The sequence below is a fragment of the Macrosteles quadrilineatus genome, unplaced genomic scaffold (assembly GCF_028750875.1).
Source record: "Macrosteles quadrilineatus isolate MER2022 unplaced genomic scaffold, UCM_ALF_1.0 Scaffold_3__2_contigs__length_128488019, whole genome shotgun sequence".
Lineage (NCBI taxonomy): Eukaryota > Metazoa > Arthropoda > Insecta > Hemiptera > Cicadellidae > Macrosteles > Macrosteles quadrilineatus.
This window is the reverse complement of record NW_026542596.1, coordinates 27,017,539-27,038,351: the sequence shown is the minus strand read 5'-3', so window position 1 is coordinate 27,038,351 and position 20,813 is coordinate 27,017,539. Positions and strand designations below refer to the sequence as shown.

The window sequence follows — 20,813 nt, the reverse complement described above, 5'->3', positions numbered from 1 at the left end:
TAATATTAACCTGATAACTTATAGTTCCCACCAATAAGAAATCCTTAAACCAGTATTGCTTATAATCCTTTGGCATTTCGTTAGAGTTACAATTTATACGTAATGCAATCAAAGCGTAGATGATCTCCGAAGTTATAACTCGGTTTGAAACCCAGAATCTGTAGCTGATTAAACTACCCAATAGGAGTCGGCTGGGTCATCACTCACAAAGATAATCTGAACCGTATCAAACCGCTTTGTCGGGTCCTTGTGTGGGACCGAGTCCGCGACGCAGGACCAAGGAGCAGAGAAGGAGAGGTGGCGCGGTTCTTTAATTAATTAACGGGCTCGACTCGACGGAGAGAGCCACGCCGAGCCGCGGGCTCCGAGACCGGTTCTCTACCAGTGTTGTCAGATCTCCGCCCTGGACTAGTCCACTCACACATTCCATCACCGACGCCGAGATAACTCCTCACGTTTTCTATCTAATTTTCCCCCAGTATGACATCCATCAGGAAAACCTCCCAATGTCCCTGGAGACTACGGTCTCGACCACCAGACTCAAAAAGTTCACCACCGTCTAAATGGCAACGCCGCTTGAGTTATCGTTATTTTGTAGATCGTTCCCCGACTGTTTTGCATTGGACGTGTGTTACACTTTCCACCGCGAATTGACCACGTAATGGGAACGCTTAATGTTCTTGAGAGTAGGAGGTTTTAGGGTACAAATGTGGACCTAGTTGCCGTTTGTCAGTGTGCTATACCACATTTATCGCCAACAAGTCGACATTAGATCGTATCAATAACAAATCATAACTATTTAACTGCATGGATATTGTAGAAAACTTGGGGTTTTGTCACCTTGAAATCCATATCACAAATCTCTCGTACGAGTGTAGTTTCTGTATACTGTACTATATTCAGTTTTGATGCCAGTGGCTCATACTTGTTTATTGGAAATCCACCCAAACCCCTCAAATGTTTGTGTTCATGTTTGAGTTCTAACCTCCCTCTCTCCCGCTTGAAAGTTGGAGATTCTAACGACTAGTCTGTTAACACACCGATGAGATTTGATAAAAAAGAATGGTAATGAATTATTGCTAATTCAATTAAAATAGACTGTATTTTTAAATGTTTACGTTTTTAGTATTAAACATTTACTTTATAAAGGGAAAGTACCAAATCCTAACATTTACCAATTACTAGTAATCTAATAGGTTTAATTAAGTCATTACATGTCGTTAAAAAACATGACAAATGGCAACATTTAGGAAGATTTATATCCTTGATGAACTTCCGGGCCAGTTGACAATTTTGATCAATAGAATCCAACTGGTCCAGTCAACCGGGTGAAATGTGAAACAGAAGACAGAAGGGTCGAAGAACCGCCTCTTTGATCCAGAGCAGGAGACAGATGTATAGATGGCACGATAGTGACGTCACACAACGCAACTCGAGCTTCTCCGGTTACTGTGCGTGTCTTGTCCCTTGCAGCACTTCACCTGCCTTGGTGTGTACAGTAGTTTACCGTCGGAAGCAAATGTTTACCATCCGTTAGAGAGCGTCGACCATTCTTTTCTCTCTGCCTCGCCCAACCCAAATTTGTCGTTTTTCAGTTGGTGAAAGAATGATTTCTAGGAGCACAGAATCGGGAATTGTTGGTATTTTCTGTTTTCAGTTTTATGTTTACCAACGTCAGTGACAGAAACCAAGACCATTATTTTTTGCTCTTACACGAAAATATGACGATCGGTATTGCTAGTTTCTTTATGTGTACAAAGCTATGTTTACAAACTCAGGATCATGAATCAATTAATTGCATGAATCATTTCTTGCTACACATCATCAACCAACAAAATTGAATATCTACTAATTGACGATAATTGACGAAAAATATCAATAACCAAATTTGTCTCTCCTTATAGAATATAGTTAAGATAAAAAAGTAAAATTAATTAGTTAGCCTACGCTATCTTGTTTGAATATGCAACACCATTCTAAAACGTTAATTGTTTCGTCGATATCTTATATACTAAAGCACTAAATAAAAGTAGAACATTTGAACCATTTTGTAGAAAATGGATATAAACGCTGTCGACAAAGGCATCATAGCTGCAAGAGCAAGGTTGAAGAAAAATAAAATGTAGAGTGACGAGCCACTTGCAATCTGGATACTGTTTTAAAACATTGCAAACTCTATACGATATGTCAATAAAATACCATATTTGATTTTGTTATAGCCTTTGACATCTAATACTCTTCAACTGTCTTAACGCAGCTCTTAATTTTGCAGGTACATCCACAGCAAGGAGAAGCCGTTCAAGTGCGGAGAGTGCGGCAAGGGGTTCTGTCAGTCGCGTACTCTGGCGGTACACAAGATCCTCCACCTGGAGGAGTCTCCTCACAAGTGTCCTGTCTGTAGCCGCAGCTTCAATCAGCGGTCCAACCTCAAGACCCACCTGCTCACCCACACCGATCACAAACCGTACGAGTGCAACTCTTGTGGAAAGGTCTTCAGGAGGAATTGTGACTTGAGACGTCACGCATTAACTCACGCTGTGGGTGACGTCCCTCCAGAAGTTCTGGCAGAGAGCTTGCGCGAGAGCGGGAACGCTCCTGAGAGTATCCACAAGGACTTTGCGTCGTCCAACTCCCCCAACGACAGCCGCTCCTCGGACGAAGACCCCTCTAGAGCTCCATCGGTGGAGCGCACATATGTCTCCTCAGACATGTTCTCCCAGTACCGGAGACGTTCGCCGACTCCGGGCTCTCCACAGCGGCGCCACTCGCCATCTCCAGTGTCGATGTTCCGAAGACAGTCCCAATCACCAGTGTCTGTGTTCCGCCGTCAGTCGCCGAGCCCAGTGGGCATGAGATGTTCCTCTCCCCAGCCAGGACCCAGTAGGATTTCCTCTAACTTCCGAAGGCAGTCACCTTCTCCTGTATCTCCCTATCGAAGACAAGCTTCTTCGCCGGTTCCTATGTATCGCAGACATTCGCAATCTCCAGTTCCCATCTTCAGACGCCATTCCCCGTCACCAATACCACTGTTTAGACGTCAGTCACCGACCAATCTCAGCCGTAAGAGGTCTCCATCTCCCAACTCTACCAAGTGTCACCATCCCCACGACCCGGTGTACACGATGCGACCTCCTGGTGCTCGACCGCAACTCCAGGTCCGCAGGGATCTCCACATATCCAGTCCTCCGTCTGCGACGGTCACCAGCATCCAGGATGTTCCGAATGCTCTCGGGTTGGGTATATTCAGGAGAAAACTTCCTGAGCCTCCGGACATCGGATCTCGATCCTCCACACCTCCTCAACCACTGGATAGTCCTAAGGCTTCTGAGCCGACTCCAGGTCCAAGCGTTGAGGTGGATAAATCCCCCGGAGCTCCTCAATCTGTTCCTCTCGCACTTCCTGGACCATCAGGATCTTCAGGACCTCCTGTGCCACCTCCCGCCGCCGCGCCTCCACCAGTCAAGAAGCAAGGTTTCAGCATGGAGGAGATCTTGCGTCGATAAACCAACGATTGCTCACTTGCTCCAATATAGTTTTGGTACATAAAGTGTAAATAGTCATGGCACAAGTGACGAGTGCATGTTGCTGTGCAGTATTTATAGTGCGAGTGGTTTTTATTTTAGTGAGTGCAATATTTTAAGCTTTCTCGATAAATGTATATTATGTGGTGAACCATTTTATAAATGGTTTGTTTGTACATACAAATTCTTTATTGATACGCATCCCAAACAAATGGTTTGGTTTGCAGAGAATTGTAAATAGTTTACCTTTGTAAGAATATTGTTTCATGTATGTATCATTGTATCAATAGGTTAAGTGGAACTGGTTTTGCATGCATGTGTAATTTTTCAGCTTTAAAAGTTTTTCAACAAATCTGTTAGTTCCTAGTATAAATGTCCATCCATCTCCAATATTTTTGAAAGTTGACATTTTCAATACTCATCTTCAAAGTTCAACGGTGAACGAAAAAGATATCTTGTACTGTGTGCATTATTATTTTATTTTATTCATTTCAGTTTTGGTTTCTGCCTGTAAGAAAGGAAAAAACAAAATGAAATATGTTTTAGATTTTCTGGATTAAGTATAATTGTCACCGACAGTAAAACAAATTGTATACTAACCATATTTGTGGAAAGAGATATACTTCTCTGTTTTGATAAAAATGACTGTTTTTCCAGTTATTTGAGATCTTCAAGTGGCGTTTATACTGAATTTATTTTAGCTTCATACGTTTTTGGCTTCTTCAATAATGTTCTCATACAGTAGCTTGAAGAAGCGAAACAGTTGTAACAAACGCTAGCTGTAATGTTTAATTCAACAAATGTTTATCTAGAACACGTTTCCTGTCGGTGTTTTTAAGTTCAGAAGCCTGAGAAGACAGAAACCTATTTGTTTTCTGAGTTAACCATCTGCCCCGTTTGTTTAAATTCGGGCTGGTGAATAATTGTTTGATTGTTCACTGCGATTACTGCTTAATTTAAATGTTAAGTAGGCATTTTTGCATTATTCCTAATTAGTACACATGTAGCTAACGAAAGACAAAGAAGGAACGTGATAAAGTTTACCATCATATTAAAATATAATTTTCTCGCCTATTTACTGTTGTTAACTATTTAATTTACTTGAATTCCCAATTACTTGGTTAATACGAAACATCAGTTTCTGTATTTTATTAATCTACTCACAACCTTTTAAAATCATCAAATAGCTTTACGTAATGATTACTGAAAAAAATATTTATATTTCCAAAATTATTGTGCTTTTTAAAACCCAGAGGTATTATTTTTATTGTTATGTTATTTAATTAAGTAGACTTTATAAATGTGTTATGTTTGTATATTTTACATTCCTTACTGGACTTTTTTAGTCTATTATATAGTATTCAAATGTATATATAGATTTTTGAGTAGTTTAGTATATACATATTTTTTATATATGCATTTTGAGTGAAATTTGTCAATAAAACACAGTTTGTGTTTATAAATCGTGTTATATTATTTTTAATACCTGTGCCTGCTTATTAAATTGCATATTACGTCAAAAAATATGTCCTTTACTACTTTTTGGTCTATCTACACTTATATTTAGGGCTCTAAATGTTTGAACAATTAGCGAGATATAAGTGTTGTTAACATGTATATCGAAAAGAGTTGGAAATACGTATTGATTTATACACTGGTATAATATCTCTAGCATGATCTTTAACACACAAAATGGTGTAAATAGGTTATTTATAAATATAATTCAACCTTATAGTTATAAATACTCACATCGTCATCAAAAACGTCTTTTGAGACAGTAGTCTTCTCATTTAACTGATGCAATGCAAATGAAAGAATATAATATACAGTATTAAATTCTTACTAGTGGCCTGTAGGGACCTATTTCCCTAAGAAAAAAAGCTCAAATCTAAAAGAAAATTATTGTTATATCTCAACTAATTCAGAATTCAGAATGAAATTATCTACGTGTCGGGATAGATATATCTGTACACCATATCTTTTGTGTAAAACCCAGTCTCTTTGGTTAAAACAACATTGCTTTTGTTGAAGTTATTCTCAATAAAATAATTTGAATCATTTCAGAGGGTTAAACTCTGCTTAAGGCAGCAAACATTGTAATAAATACTGGTTTACGGAGTAATAAGTAATGCACTTTGATGTACAAGAGATGTTGCTTTTAGTTGGTGTTGATAAAAAATGGCTCCCCTTATTTGGACTTCTATTTATTAGAATTTTGGAAATTGACTTAGTGAAATATGAAAAGGCATATAAAAGTGTGTTGATAAGCTTAGTTCTTGGTAAAAACCAACCCACCTATTATTTCTAATTTCATCCTCCTTTTGTAAAGGTTTAACAAAAATAGTGTAAAGGCATCCCATTGACTAAACTTAACCCTAGATTTGTTTCTGATCAACATAAAAATTGAAACTAAACTTAGTGTAAGTTAATGTGGTGGTATTCCTTCTAAAGGTGCGATTCAAAATAGGCTTATTTAAACGTTAAGCGGGATCATATATTGAGCTGCCCCTTATGATTCTACTACTTATTATACACGTAACTAATTTTAATAAAAATACACAAATTTGCGCAGTAAAATAATTGATTTCATAACGATAAGACATAACGAAAAAGTCTCAGCTTTAGGTAATTATAGGTTCTACTATAGATTAATGTGGAGAACAACATTCTCATTAAAATGAAGTATTTGTAGGATTCTAATAGAATGTATTAAAATGTAATGATACACATAGTAGTATGTGAAGGATAATACGTATTATTTATAAGTTGTTATTAATTTTTTCCCAGGGTTAAATATTGGAAATATCTACAAATTCTCTTTAGTATTCGGTTTTTTGCGAATTAACGTAACATAGCACTGGATAAAAAAAATACTTAATCATAAAATCTTAATGCCTCCTTATATTTATTAACCCTTCAATAACAAATTCCCGTTAGAATTTTGGGCATTGTGCAACCAAACCCGACCTCTTAAAATTCCAGCCAGACATTGGCCATTTTTGTATCATTTAGCTGCAAAATGTTCTGTTTACAATAAGCAAACCCCCTCGTACAACTAATGTTCTTGTTGAATGTGTTCAGCATGTGTAGTACACCAGACATGTTTTCAAGGTCTGTAGTAGTGAGTCAGACGTCGGTAGAAAGGCTAGTACGAAGACCAAAGTTGTCAGGACGGGTAGTACGTTGACCGGAGGCTTCCAAACAGGATCCAGTCCTGGTCCTGGGATGAAATGACGCTGCCACTCCTTTTATGATATTGAAAACGCTTTTGATCAACAGCGGGACCTCGCGGCCGCCAACCAGAACCTACTAGCTGAGTCTTGAGTGGTCCAAAGATATCCCAACTTAGTGTTGCGATAGTGTTAAGATATCTGTATTACTTTAGTGCCATACAGTATTAGATTACCCTTACGTAACCATGGGAGATTACTTTGATCACATAAATACAGCATCGCACTTGGTGTACGTTATAGTAGGACCATTGACTATTTGATAGTCAAGGGTAGGGCCTTGGACTATTGATACAACAGTATCAAGTCAATGGTAGGACGTAAATGCATTGCAGAGTGAGTTAAAATTGATTCACATGATATGCGAGGCTGTAGTATGCTTTGACTATAGATAAAAGTTGACATCATAAGCTAACACTCTATCCAGATTGAAAGTACAGCTAATTTTGTTGTTAACCGTAGCGTATATCACGACAACTATCACAGCAACAAAGACAATTAGAGGAAACAGAATGTTAACTAATTGTAACTAGGCTATGTTTAACTAATTTGGATTGAAAATTATCTGCAGCAGGTTCATAAAGTATACATGAGATATCAACTCCAGTATACAAAAGTCAATGGTAGAAAGGGTGGGGAAGACCTGTGTTGCTTTGTTACTGACTAAGATCAGATAATTCTTTAATCGCTGTCATTCATTAACAACTAATGATCAAGGTCCAGTTTTAAACAGTAAAGTTCAAAGCGAAAAGCTAATGACTTCTCACAACTGTTTACAGTTGACTAAGAATGTCATTGAAGAATTCCCATTTAACTAGAAGACTGAAATTCGGTATACTGATTCTTTATGCATTAAATAGGAAAACTAAGTAGTTTTTATTCGACATTCGGGCTCCACCCCAGTGGCTTGGAGTTCCCGGTTCTTTCTAATTTTTTATAAAAAAATTATCGTGTTTGTTTTCCCTAAACATAATGTCTAGCAAACGGAGTAGCGTGTTGATAATTTTGGTGTATTAGTGATCAAGTCAACTATTTGGATGGAAGGAGCTAATATCATATCTGAGTGTTTAAGTTATGTCAAAAACTCTTTGACCAATTCAGCTGATTTTTTCCGTAAATATAGCCAATATATCCACAGGCTTAATGGGGTGTCATGTTTTATTTGAATACTCTCCTACGGCTCTGCCCTGACAGCTTACCATGAAAAGCTACTCGAAATGCTACCCAACCCGGTACGGCCATCAATAGTTTTATTAATGAAGATTATTATAGATTGATTTATGAAGACTAGCAGAGTACCCGTCCTTCGTACAGAGTTGGCATATACAGTAAGTATAAATGCTTATTGCAGTTATGGGAGAGGAAAAGGTTTAAGAACATTTGGTTATTTAATTTATACAGTATGCTATTATACAGTATTCACACATCTATCATAGCCATACTATTCTACAACTGCATCTAAACCAAAGAAAAAAAGTAAAGTTCTCATTGTGTTCCACAGGTTTTTTTTACTGTTGGTTCAAATTAGCTGTTGTCATAATTGCAAGAAAATAATAGTACTTGCACCCTGTTGGTAAACCTTATGACTTTATAATGCTATTTAATATCATAGAACCAACTTGTGCAGTTTAATCAGCTAACAAAACTCTTTAATCCCTTTTAAATATGAATACTCAAAAGGTTAACAAGGGAAACTCCAGAGCCACTGCCCACTGGGGTGGAGCCCGAAAGGATTTTTAAGATAAGAATATGTCTATACGTTAATCAGGAATGTGAGCTGTCATCATACCAATTTTCAACCCTGTCGGTTTAGTATTTTTCGCGTTTACTTGTCACAAACATCCATCCATCCATGCATCCAAACTTTCTCACTTACAATATTAGTAGGATTATTAGGTAGATTGTTATAGATTATTATATTATTATTATTATTATTATTATTATTATATGTCGATTATTATTTTATTATATTATTAATTTACTATGGATTTTTAATTTTAGATTTTATTATGAAGTGAAACGGGGTGAAGCCCGTGGGTAACAGCTAGTAGTCTATACAGCTGGTAATATGAATTACCTTTAACTCCTAATGCTCCTGTGTGGTAAAACAATAAACGGGTTAAAAGAGATAAATATCTTCTAGGGAAAGCCTGAAAGAGAGAGGTTCTAATACAAAAATATGCCAATAACAAAGAGCTTGAACAACTAAAAATGCTATAAATAAACATATTTTTTCTAAATATAAGGCCTAGTGATATATTGATGATACAAAACAGTAAGCTTTATTGAGCGGAGCGAAGCTCTTATACTACACTTCTGTTTTTGTTTTACAAATACTCCTCATGAACGGCTGAAGCCATCTGCACGAAATTTAGCACAACCATAGTAACCAACCATGGGAAGGTATAAATCTGAAGTGGTAAAAATTGAACCACAGGGCTTTTTCCTACGTGAATTTAAACTTTTGGAAATATAACATGGGCCTTAGGGGTTAATTGGTTACCATGACATTATTTTCAAGATAACAATAAAAAGGTAAGCAAGAGTCGCAACATATGTTAGTCAACGAATCATCTAAATAAATAGCACATTACAAATACCGTACAGATAAAAAGGAAAGAACAATCTTATAGACATCATTGAGCATAAATTTCTTCAAAATGAACAAGAAATAATTATTGTCGCCGGAATAAGACTGATGCACCTTTGTCAAAATCAAAATCAAAATTAAAATGAAAATTTTACTGGGCCATTCAACATTAAAGTATTAGGCTAGGTCAGAAATTAACAAAACGACAATCCTCGTGGGTCCTCATGAAGTACAATAGTCAGTCCATAATAATTAAATAAAAACATGCACAAACACCATGCAGAAACACTAAAATAGATATACAAATAAGTAAAAAAGATCTGATACCAAACACGACATGCAAGAACAGGCTGCTATAAATCACTTTATTCAAGTCCAATCGTCATTGGTGAGAAATCTGCTTCAAAATACTCACTTAGGCTATAGAAAGGGTTTTCTAGAAGCCAGTTTTTAATGATTTTGCCAAATTTTTTACTTGACAGCCGTCTTACCTGAATTGGTATTCTATTATAAAATTTGACACCTGCAACAGGAATATATTTCAGTACTTTGTCAAGCCTGCATCTAGATACATGCAAATTGCCACAAGTTCTAGTGGAATAGTTGTGCACATCTGAGTTGAGAATATAAACATGCTCATTTCATTTAATCGCTCTTTAATTTAATTGTCTTTAAATAATCCAAATAGCCATTCCATTTATGTTAACCAAATATAGGCCTACAATTGAGTTTCGATACTGCAAGTAGACTTTCCATTTATGTGAACTAGACGTAGCATTCAATAATGCAGACTTTGAATAGGTACTGCAATTAGGAGTTCCATAAAAAAGTGAATCAAAGATACCAGTGAGTTTGCAAGACATTTGAATTTAGTATCCTAATCTCCATCTTGAATGCAATGATTAAATTGACAAATTAACAGTGGAACTACTACCTTGTGTAAATTTTAAGTATCTTAAAACCTTTCAATTCGAGTACACAACTCGGTAGCAAGTTTAAATTCGGCAAGCCCGTTTTTTTACGAACCGTGAATAAAATATGTCTACAACCACACGGAATGAGAATTTTAACATCCTTTATACTAGCCCTAAATGACTAAGACCAGTTGTTATGGCCTAAAACAATCCCAGTTATGTCGAGAACACGAACATAAAGTTTCGTCAAAACGGCGATTTCGACTTCCTTGAAGACGTAAACAATACGATTTTGACGCGGACATAGAAACAAACACGAGAAAAGCTTGTTTTGGTGTGTTGGCAAATAACGTGAAAATATGCAAAACTCCAGTATTTCTTGTCGTAAAGTGGTATTTGAAAGTTGAAGGATCCAGTGGCACAAAGTTGGAATGTTTTGTAACTTATTCGTACAAAATATTACTTGACGAATTGCCAAATATGCCGGGGATACATTAGGACAGTTTCATGCTATATCCGGAGCACCACAAGGATCACACTTGGGCCCTCCCTTTTGTTAATCAATGATAAGCTGCATTATATTTCCGCCAGCTGAGATTACTGGGTGATACAAGTTCCGCACCTACAGATTGCCATTTTCAATTTAAGTATTTAGTTTCTGGAGAACCTTTTGGACTACCTAATTTATTGATGTACTGAAATTAGTCAATCCCGTCAATTATTCATTATCTATTTAAATACCAATTATTGAATTGATATTTTCTATTTTCCCTTACCACCTCTAACATCTAAACCGTAAAATGCAGCCTGAGTAATTTATAGGTGTACAGGCAAACAGGTTTTATTGCCGCAACATCGATGGTGTTAAATGCAAAATCGCGAAAATAAAAAGTGTCGGATCTTGGAGTGGGCGATCGGGCTGAGTTGAACTAACAAGCGACCGGACGTTGCGGTAATGGCCATGCGTTATGCATACTAACTCCACTCATTTATTGTTAATTGGCCTCCAAGGCCTGTAACCCCGCGAGTCCGGCCTGCCCTTGGCTGAGGCTGAGTAATTGAGGAGTCGGACAAAGAAGATGAAGGATGGAGTGGCAGGTGCCTGGTGAAACTTGAGACTTTGACATTATGAGAGAGGATACACTGTGAATATAGCAGAATAAAAGTTCCATATATTTAGATTGCTTTGGAGAGAATGAACCATTCGGAAAAAGGTGAATGCTGGGTGGATTACTGTATACTTTGAGGGTAAAGAAGAAAGTTGTATCCATGTCCATTAATGTATGAATCCTTTGGTCATGAATAGGTCTACTCTGGTAGATACTCGATACTCGAAGTTGATGTCAGTTTAAGAATACAAAATGAACTTTGATGGTTCAATCCCTGGAGTTTGTTGCTGTCAATTTATGATATTTTTGCTGCGCCAACTTTTTAACCAAATAGTAAATGTGAGCTTATTATTTATACCACCTTTATACAAAAATCTAATGGTGCCTGTCTGTGAGTGTATCACTAACAGGTGCACACAACTACTGAACCGACTGGGCTTAAATTAAAAAAATCTAGCTACCATACCAAGAATGGTAGTAGGACTATTCACACTTCGATACTGACCATGGACTTTGTCCCTTTGGCTTTAAAACTTCTGAGGTGAGGATTTTAAAAGTAAACAGCGATTGTTCTCCATTGCTGCAATGAAAATACTCACGTTGTTTAAATTTGCTTTAAAAATTTCAATGTAAACTAGAAGAACTGCCAAAAACAACTTGGGATATATTATTTCCCATTAAGGATAAAGTATTTTTTTTTGTTTTCGTTTTACAAGAAAATTTTTAATTTGCATAACAGTGTTATATTCAGAAAAATTTTAGAATGCATTTAAAAAAACTTCCTGAGATATAGAAAATTAAGACGAGCAATAAACGGCCGAAACGTACGAACAACTTACTTCTGGCAATGTTTTGAGATAGTTGAATGTAGATCACTTGCTTGAAAACAATGTTTTTCATAATTATGTTAAAAGTACAACATTTAAGAAAACAAACCTCATAAGGTATGGTGGAAACTATTTGTGCAATTTTCTCAAAGCAGGCAAGTCTTTAAAAAGTTACATCTGCTAATCGAATATACATGCAGGATTCTTTCTGCCTGAATTGCAAAATCTGGCCAAGATTGAGAAAATGTCCATTGGTTTAAGTTCAAGGTTGGGTTCAACAACCCATATAGAACTGTGGGTTCACTAGATGACATTAGCAAGCAAACATTTAAAAAATACCGATACAAAGGATATTATTGTATGATATGTAATGTAACCATATCTCTACGTATAACACTTGTTATAGGTGTTGATAGTTCTGAGAAAAACTGATAAGTTAAATTGATGAAATAGTTATATTTTGTACTAGCTTACCCCGTCGTAGCACCGCTCACGAAAATTTAATTTAAACATGTGACCACTGACGAGAAAACTATTCCCTCTATTCCCGCTGTATCTGCTTTTACATAGGTTTACCGGCTTACATGCTTAAGCCTTATTTTACAATAGTGCTGGCAGATTTCCCATAACTTTATTGGGAAGTTTTATGTCGTACCTTAACATTAACATAAACACCTTGCACGATGTCTTGCAAACAAACCAGCTGGTAAAATTAAATTTGAGGAACTATTTTTTGGCAAAGTTAAAAAATCTGATGTGCGGAGAATATACTTAGAGACATTAGTCACACATACATGATCCAAGACATATTGTATCGTGGAGTTTCTACTTCAAAAAGACCAACGTATTTATTTCCCAATCACAAAACACGCCAAGGGATTTGTTGAACAGGAACGTGGGATAGTGAAGAAGAAGTACATCCTCGAGTCCCCCAAAAATCGCCTGTCCAAGTTTCTACCACTGAGGGAGATAAATGCGAGCGACGCTCCCAGATACAGATTATTGGAAGTCACCTGCCATTGCGGAGCAGCTGGGAAATAAATGGGATCGTAATTAATAATGTCATTTACTGGAGGCTCGCGAGCCGTGTGAGCCGCGCAAAGGTCACTTGTTGCCGAGCCGCAGCAGCCCAGGACCAGTTATTCAGCTCCGGGCGAAAATCTAATTAATATCGGTCGTCAGAGCAAGTCCTGGTGTTTAGCTCTTCACCGACCAGGATCTCAGAACAGTTAGTTACTCGTGCACAGAGTACAGACTAAAAATCTACATACAGTCGTACAATCTGGACTTTGAATGACATTATTATCCAGTGTGGCAATGTTGAGAATGTACTGACGTTGACTATCTGTTGTACTTAAGGGTGGATAACTCATTCTTGTTTAACTGATCGACTGTAATACTAGATGGCGTGCATTTATAATTAGATAGTTTTAATTGGATGGAGTGGTTTAAAAAGATTGATAACAATAAACAAGTAGTAAAAAAATTACCTTTACATAGACCAGACATAATCAACCTTACAAATATTTCTTTTATTCCAATTTTTTTTTTATTGCGACGTTTTTAGATAAATTTTAAAGTGAAGTAGTTTCTCCCTCAATTTAAACAAAGATCAGCTCTATGAGAAATTCAGCACTATATAGCATTTAGCACATCTCCGCAATATTCTATCGATATTTATCAATGTTGCGTATAACATTTGTTGGGTATTATGACAAATTTTTAATAGCGATATTCTAATAATTTTTTTTCTGCATTGAGTATATGCGTGTGCAGCTTAAGTGGATTGGAGGATCAAAAGCTGAGTGATGTGTTAAATTCAATTCATCGATTTTGGGATTTAATTCGTAACCATTAAGCGTACATAAACTGGTCATTTTACTTAACTACCTATCAGCTATATGGTTGGGAAAAGAATTGCAAAATTTTACATTTTACATTTTCTTGGTGATGGTTTGAAGAGAAATTGGGAAATCTTGTATTTTAAGGGCAACAAATGAGAAAACCCAATTTTTACCCCATAAAACCCCTCATAGAGTCCCATGTTCGATCATGCTGGTTTACGAACTCATTCAAGTATATCCCGCCTTACATCTTCAAGTCAAATTTCTTCAAAATCGGACAAAAATAACTCAAGTTATCGCGTTTACGGACGTATATACATACAGTATATACAAATTTAAACGAATGGTGTTTTGGCCTCCAGGGACATCAAAATGAAAAAGTATATCGGTCCCGTTTCCAGGTCTTGCCGACCGTGCCACCTACGGTAATAGCTACTTCCCTAGGGAAATTCGCTAAAAGTAAATCGATCTCTAGTCTAGGTACAGTATTAGCCTACTATCAGACTTTTGGTAATAGCTGATTGCATATTTGAGAAATAAGATAAAAGTTAATGGTTTAGTACATATTAAAAAACAGGGTGTTAGTAAAAAATCTGTACAAATTAAAACAACCATAAAACCTTTATTTTCCCAATTTAAATCAATAATATAACAATAAAAGTCTAGAAAATCATTTCAAGTTTTGGTAGCCTACATTATAAGTTGTTTACCTAACATTAATGAGTTTTACATCAATTGCTCGCAAATAATCAAGTCTTAAGTTCCAGTTCGGACCAGTATGACCTTAAGACAGTTTATTTCAGCAAACGCTCTTCTGATTCTTTAACCGAGTCCTTCATTGGTGTTCACATAACTAACATATATACCATCCTTAACGAAGCACCACATAAAAGAGTCACACGGGGTAAAATCTGGTGTCCTAGGGGGGCTATGAGCTATACGAGCTTCCATTGCGATTCTAATGAGCCTCATCAAATATTTGTTAGGTGTAGTTCGCAGGCGTCTGTGAAGACACTTGAGCAGGGACCTGTACTCACGATGTGAGCCTCGAAGACCAGGAATAGCCACCTGAAGGAGGGCGGCTGCTGAACCTACTCTTTTTATGTATTTCATTGTTATTGTTATTCACTTGTCAGTGTATTTGCTCGTTTTTAATTTTAAAACAGTGGCAAATAAAGAATTAAAGACGAAATAGTTATTTGTGTAACTAGTGGGCAAACACGAGAGCAATGTTTTGAGAGGAATGATCTCGAGTGCAGCAAAAGCCTTTTGCACTCGTGTTACACATTATATTTTTCCTACAGTCACTATAAAGCATATAAATAATTAGTCTTTCAAACACTATACAACACGTTTTTAGGTTCAGCTGGCAACACAAATAGGTGCCCTAGAGAAAGTAGTACCCGGTCCGTATCACTACGCTATTTTTCCTCGGCAAGAAATGTGCTCCGCGACTTGAGAATATAGTTCCGTATGTTTTTGTAATTTGAAGTAGTTTCCGCGCCTAAAAAAATGCTTTAAAGGTATTTTCTTGTTTATTAAGATCGTAGGAATGTTTTAAAAACGTTTAAAAGAAAAGTCCAGAAAGTTCAGAAACACCGAAACTATAAACACGAAATGACAGGTTAAATCATAGTTATAATAGTCAATCAGCTGCTCATAGTATTATTATTATTATCTATAATATAAGTGTTGCCAACCTATTTCCAAGCGTACACGGATTACGTGCATAATATAACCACGGTGTTTTGTGGTGTTTCGTTGGAATCCTGATGTGTGCCAAAGTATAAACCATACGAAAAAGTATAAACCGTACGACAAAGTACGGAATATATTCTGTACTTTAAATGAGCCAATTTTGCTGCGTTATATGCAGCAATTAGCAGCTTTCTGTACTATAAACATTACAAGGAAGCCAACTTTGTCGGGTGACTGTAGGAAAAATATTTGTGTTTTTTAGCAAGCAACAAAGTAACCAAATCAGCTGATAAATCTGCTAATATCTAAAAGCTATTAACTGGAGATTTTTTTTACAAATTCATTACACTATTGGTATTTCTTCTTGTTATTCTCATAAAAAAAGTATTAAATTCCGGATCTTTGTATCTAAACTAAGGTTACGATAATTCAGCTGAGAAATAAAATGTCCTTATGGTGCTGTCGAACTGAGGAAGTAGCACAACCACCTCAGCAGTCAGCTTATTTACATGCTACAGTCGAGTCTGTCTGTTAAAGAAAAAAAAAGATGTAGTAAAAATAGTTTCCGCCAAAAGCAGCACCAGGATGAAAATCTTCTTTACCGACTGGACAATTAGTTCAACTTCGAGCTAACAGGAGCGTTTTAATCGAACCTCATACTTATGAGTAATTCCACCCAGAGCGCAGCACTAGCTGGGCTAGCTTCACGCCAGCCAAAGTAGTTTGTGAAGACGTCGCATGATGGCAGCACTGGACTGAAAATAAAAGTAAACTGTAAATGCACTTGAGTCATCAAATTTATTTTAACACGGTTTCATTTTAAATCAAGTTTTAAGAACTTTGTTATTGCACGGTTGAAATATAAATTATACAGTACATCATATTACCTTAGTCAAATTATATCCTTGCTCGGTTGTGATTAGTTGGTTTAATAGTTCAAATAACATCATAAGCAGAAACCTTTTATAATAAAAAAATAATAATGTTCAATCAATTTCGTTTTATTGCATATTTTTACATTACAGAGTTTATATTAATTCAGTGATTAGTAGTAGGCTAGTAGTTTTCAGCTTATGGTTAGTAATAATGTTATTACTAACCATAAGCTGAAAACTACTAGCCTACTACTAATCACTGAATTAATATAAACTCTGTAATGTAAAAATATGCAATAAAACGAAATTGATAAAAATGTATAAGATTTTACTTGCAAAGTGCTACTCGTTCAGCATTTTCTCCCCTCTAGCATTGACTATACACACAGATACATCTTAGTAATTGAAATTCGTTCATTTTTTACGCTCACAGATGACAGTATATGGCATTTCGTAACGACTTTTCACTTTTCTGCTAATACTTTTAAAGAAATTGAGATTCTCCTCTTGGGGAGGGGGGGGGGTGGCTAGTAGTTTTTTGCCAATCGAAAGGTATAATCAATTTTCCTACAGTCACCCGACAAAGTTGGCTTCCCTGTACTGTTTATAGTACAGAAAGCTGCTAATTGCTGCATATTTATACTTTGCCGAACGGTTTATACTTTGCCGCACGGTTTATACTTTGCCGCACATCAGGATTCCAACCAAACAACACAAAACAGCGTGGTTTTATTATGCACGTAATCCGTGTACGCTTGGAAATAGGTTGGCAACACTTAAAGATAATAATACTATGAACAGCTGATTGACTATTATAACTACGATTTAACCTGTCATTTCGCGTTTATAGTTTTGGTATTTCTGAACTTTCTGGACTTTTCTTTTAAACGTTTTTAAAACATTCCTACGGTCTTAATAAACAAAAAAATACCTTTAAAGCATTTTTTTTTGGTGCGGAAACCACTTCAAATTACAAAAACATACGGAACTATATTCTCAAAAGACGGAGCACATTTCTTGCCGAGGAAAAATAGCGGAGTGATACGGACCACGGGTACTACTTTCTCCAGGGCACCATTTGTGTAATTGTGTTGCTAGCTGAACCTAAAAACGTGTTGTATAGTGTTTGAAAGACTAATTATTTATGTTTTATAGTGACTGTAGGAAAAATATAATGTGTAACACGAGTGAAAAAGGCCTTTGCTGCACTCGAGATCATTCCGCACTCGTGTGCAGCAAAGTGCCACTTTCACCACTAGTTACACAAATAACTATTCCTTTAGATTATAAGAATTGCGTGAATATGAGTACAATTCTCTCTATACTTTTTCCTAAACTAAATCTCAATAAGTTACGCGCTAACATTTTTAGTTAACGCGTTTGTTTCAATTTCCAATGATTTTTCTTTAGAAAGAATCTTGTGAACAATTTCGATTATATATGTAACTAAGGAGTGTGATTTGTTGGTTTGGTACTAAACTAAATCTTTTTTAAATGAAATATAAGCACAGGCATTACGTTTTGGCGGGAGAGAGTAAAGTAAAATAATTAGTATTTGATCGGAACTATTTTTCCTAATGTCGAATCATCTTCAGTGCAATCTTTGCTCAATAGCAACTTCGCTTTAAACTGTATCTTGTAATTTGCGTTGTAGTATCCTGTGCTGTTGTTGTAGTATACTGTGGTTGGCTTGTTATATGTTACAAGTCTTTCTTTACTTTTACCTTGTTATTTTGCAAAAGCAACGTTGCTACTTGGCACCTCATAAGGCCAATGTTAATTTTTTTCTAAACAAGTTGTGTAGTGTAATACGAGGTTTCCAGAGGTAGAGGCTTATGCCAATCAAGTTTTTAACCCTAAAATACCCAAATTCAAAAATGTATTAAAAATAATTCCCCTGGGTTTCGAGATAAATGTTACAGACAAACAGAAATAGCTCCTATCAGAGTTCAGAATAATTATATCAATAGAAAACAAGCTACTGGCCCTATAAAGGAGGTTAATTATAAAAAATGTATCCTAGAGTAGAACCACAAAAATAAATTGGCATTCAATAAAACCTTAGTGAAATACCTTCAGCAGATTAATTAAGTTTAGTATGTTTTCTCCAAATAAAGAAACATTCTGGTGGGTTATATTATTTTCAGTAGATTGTCTTCGTAATCAACTGAGCAATTATTTTTTAGGCATTTGCTGATTTCCCTGATTCTAACATTAATATATTCCAAGAATACAATCTTAATAATATGGACTATTTTATGCAACTGAGTTAAACGTTGTATCAATAGTCAAATGTTAAACTTAACCTAGATGTACTTCTTGAATTAAAATACAACCGACGTAAGAAACAAAATAAATATTTTAGTACCGAAATAAAACATATTAAAACTATAATACAAAGTTTAAGACTCGTGTGGAATTTATCAAGGGCAGTGTTAAAATGTTGAAAATATATTGTTTAATTTAATCTTTTAGGAGAGTTAAATGTTTCGAATTTATGTTTTCCTGTATGTTCCTGTATAGTTTATTTATTTGTATTATTATTTTTTTTTTGAATTGTTCGTTATATTAGCCTATACGTAGCAATATAGAAAATTGTTATATAGCACAGTTTCATAGAACGAAAGTGGAAACATCGACTCACACTTCCGTACTCAAAATCCGCCACACCCGTGCTTCGCAAATCGCAGAAGAAAACGCTAAAGAGAATAATTATTTTTTCCATACGGTAGATCTGTTGTATGACAAGTTTTTAACTAATAAGTAAATTTCCACAACTTTGACTAAGCACCAACCAAATTGTTTAAAAAACCTGGTAATTTGGCAATTTAAAAAAAGTGTATTCTTAAGAATAATGTAGAAACTTTACAAGTCAGGGCAGAGCCCTTGGAGAATATGAAAATAAAAATAAAATACTACACCCAGTTTTAAGCATGTGGTATATTTGCTTCATCCATTGGAAAAATCTGCTTAATTGGTCAAGGAGATTTTAAGTTATAGCCATAATCTAAACTTTCACATCTATAATATTAGTTTCTTACATCCGTAATACACTCAAGGTATTAACAACAGTCTACTCCGTTTCCCAGACATTATTTTTTGGGAAATAAGCTATACAAGCACAATAAACTTTTATAAACATTTAAAGTTGATGAATTATGTACTAAAAACGCCATATTTGCACAGCATCACAAATTATTTATTAAATAATTAAAACATAAACATAAATATGAACAATCTTACATTGCCTGTTCCCATAGCGTATAAAAGGTTTTTGTTGCTGCTCAGTTCAAATTAGATGTTGTCATAAATGCAAACAAAAGGATTAATAGTCCTGCTCCCTTTTGGTAAACCTTGCAATTTGTTAATACAATTGAGCATCATAGAATCAACTAGTTTAGTAAAAAACCTGATTCTTTAATTCCTTTTAAATATGAATTAGTCTACATTTTGCTTGAATTCGAGCAATTGTAAAGTATACAGGAGTTATTTAAAAACGAATAACAGTCATAGCTTCCGATGAGTTTAAAAGTTTCAACCCAAAGATTATGTAACTAATAGAAGTACTCACGTCGTCCATACCAGCATTATTATCAATATTTCTCGTAAATATGATGATTGAGCCTTAGTAAATCTATACTATTATAAAGAATATGTGGTGTATGTCTGTCTGTATGCATAAATATAAGCATAATGTTGGATAAATTCTTAACTATTGGATTTGGTTTTTAGATTAGTATACGATATGATCACAATATAATGTAATCCACACTATCACTCTATAATTTGTACCTACTTATGTATCCTATACAATCATACGAGTAGTGATTGCGCACACAATCTGCTTCTGGCTGCAAAATGACTGTAAGTGCAATGTAAAAGGAACATTTTATAAAAATAAAAATAAAGATACTATAACAAGGATTTAATCTGCACTGGCTGTCTTGTACTTTATTAAAGCCGAGGGGTTTTCACTTTCAATAATAATGTTAATTTTTCATTCTGATTTTCGTCTAGAATAGGCTACATATAAATTAATATTGAATTGCTCTTCAGCCAGCCACTACTAAATCAACCAGTAAAAGGTCGACCCGCTTCAGTTTTGTTTCTTTAAAAAATCTAAAATATATAATATTAGGATCACAAAGCAATTGCAAAGCAATCAGGTATATTATGAAGAATTGACAATCCCACAGGAATAACCA

General features: G+C 35.5%; 1 protein-coding gene across 1 annotated transcript in view; it reads left to right on the top strand.

The window, feature by feature from the left end:
- LOC128990674 (protein bowel) overlaps positions 1-4,846 on the top strand; it is a 33,899-nt gene extending 29,053 nt beyond the window's left edge. Inside the window, exon 3 of the mRNA XM_054413180.1 lies at positions 2,273-4,846. Within this exon, the coding sequence (XP_054269155.1) occupies positions 2,273-3,503 (1,231 nt within the window). The 3' untranslated portion in view covers positions 3,504-4,846. The remainder of the gene's footprint in view (positions 1-2,272) is intronic.
- Positions 4,847-20,813: the final 15,967 nt, after the last annotated feature.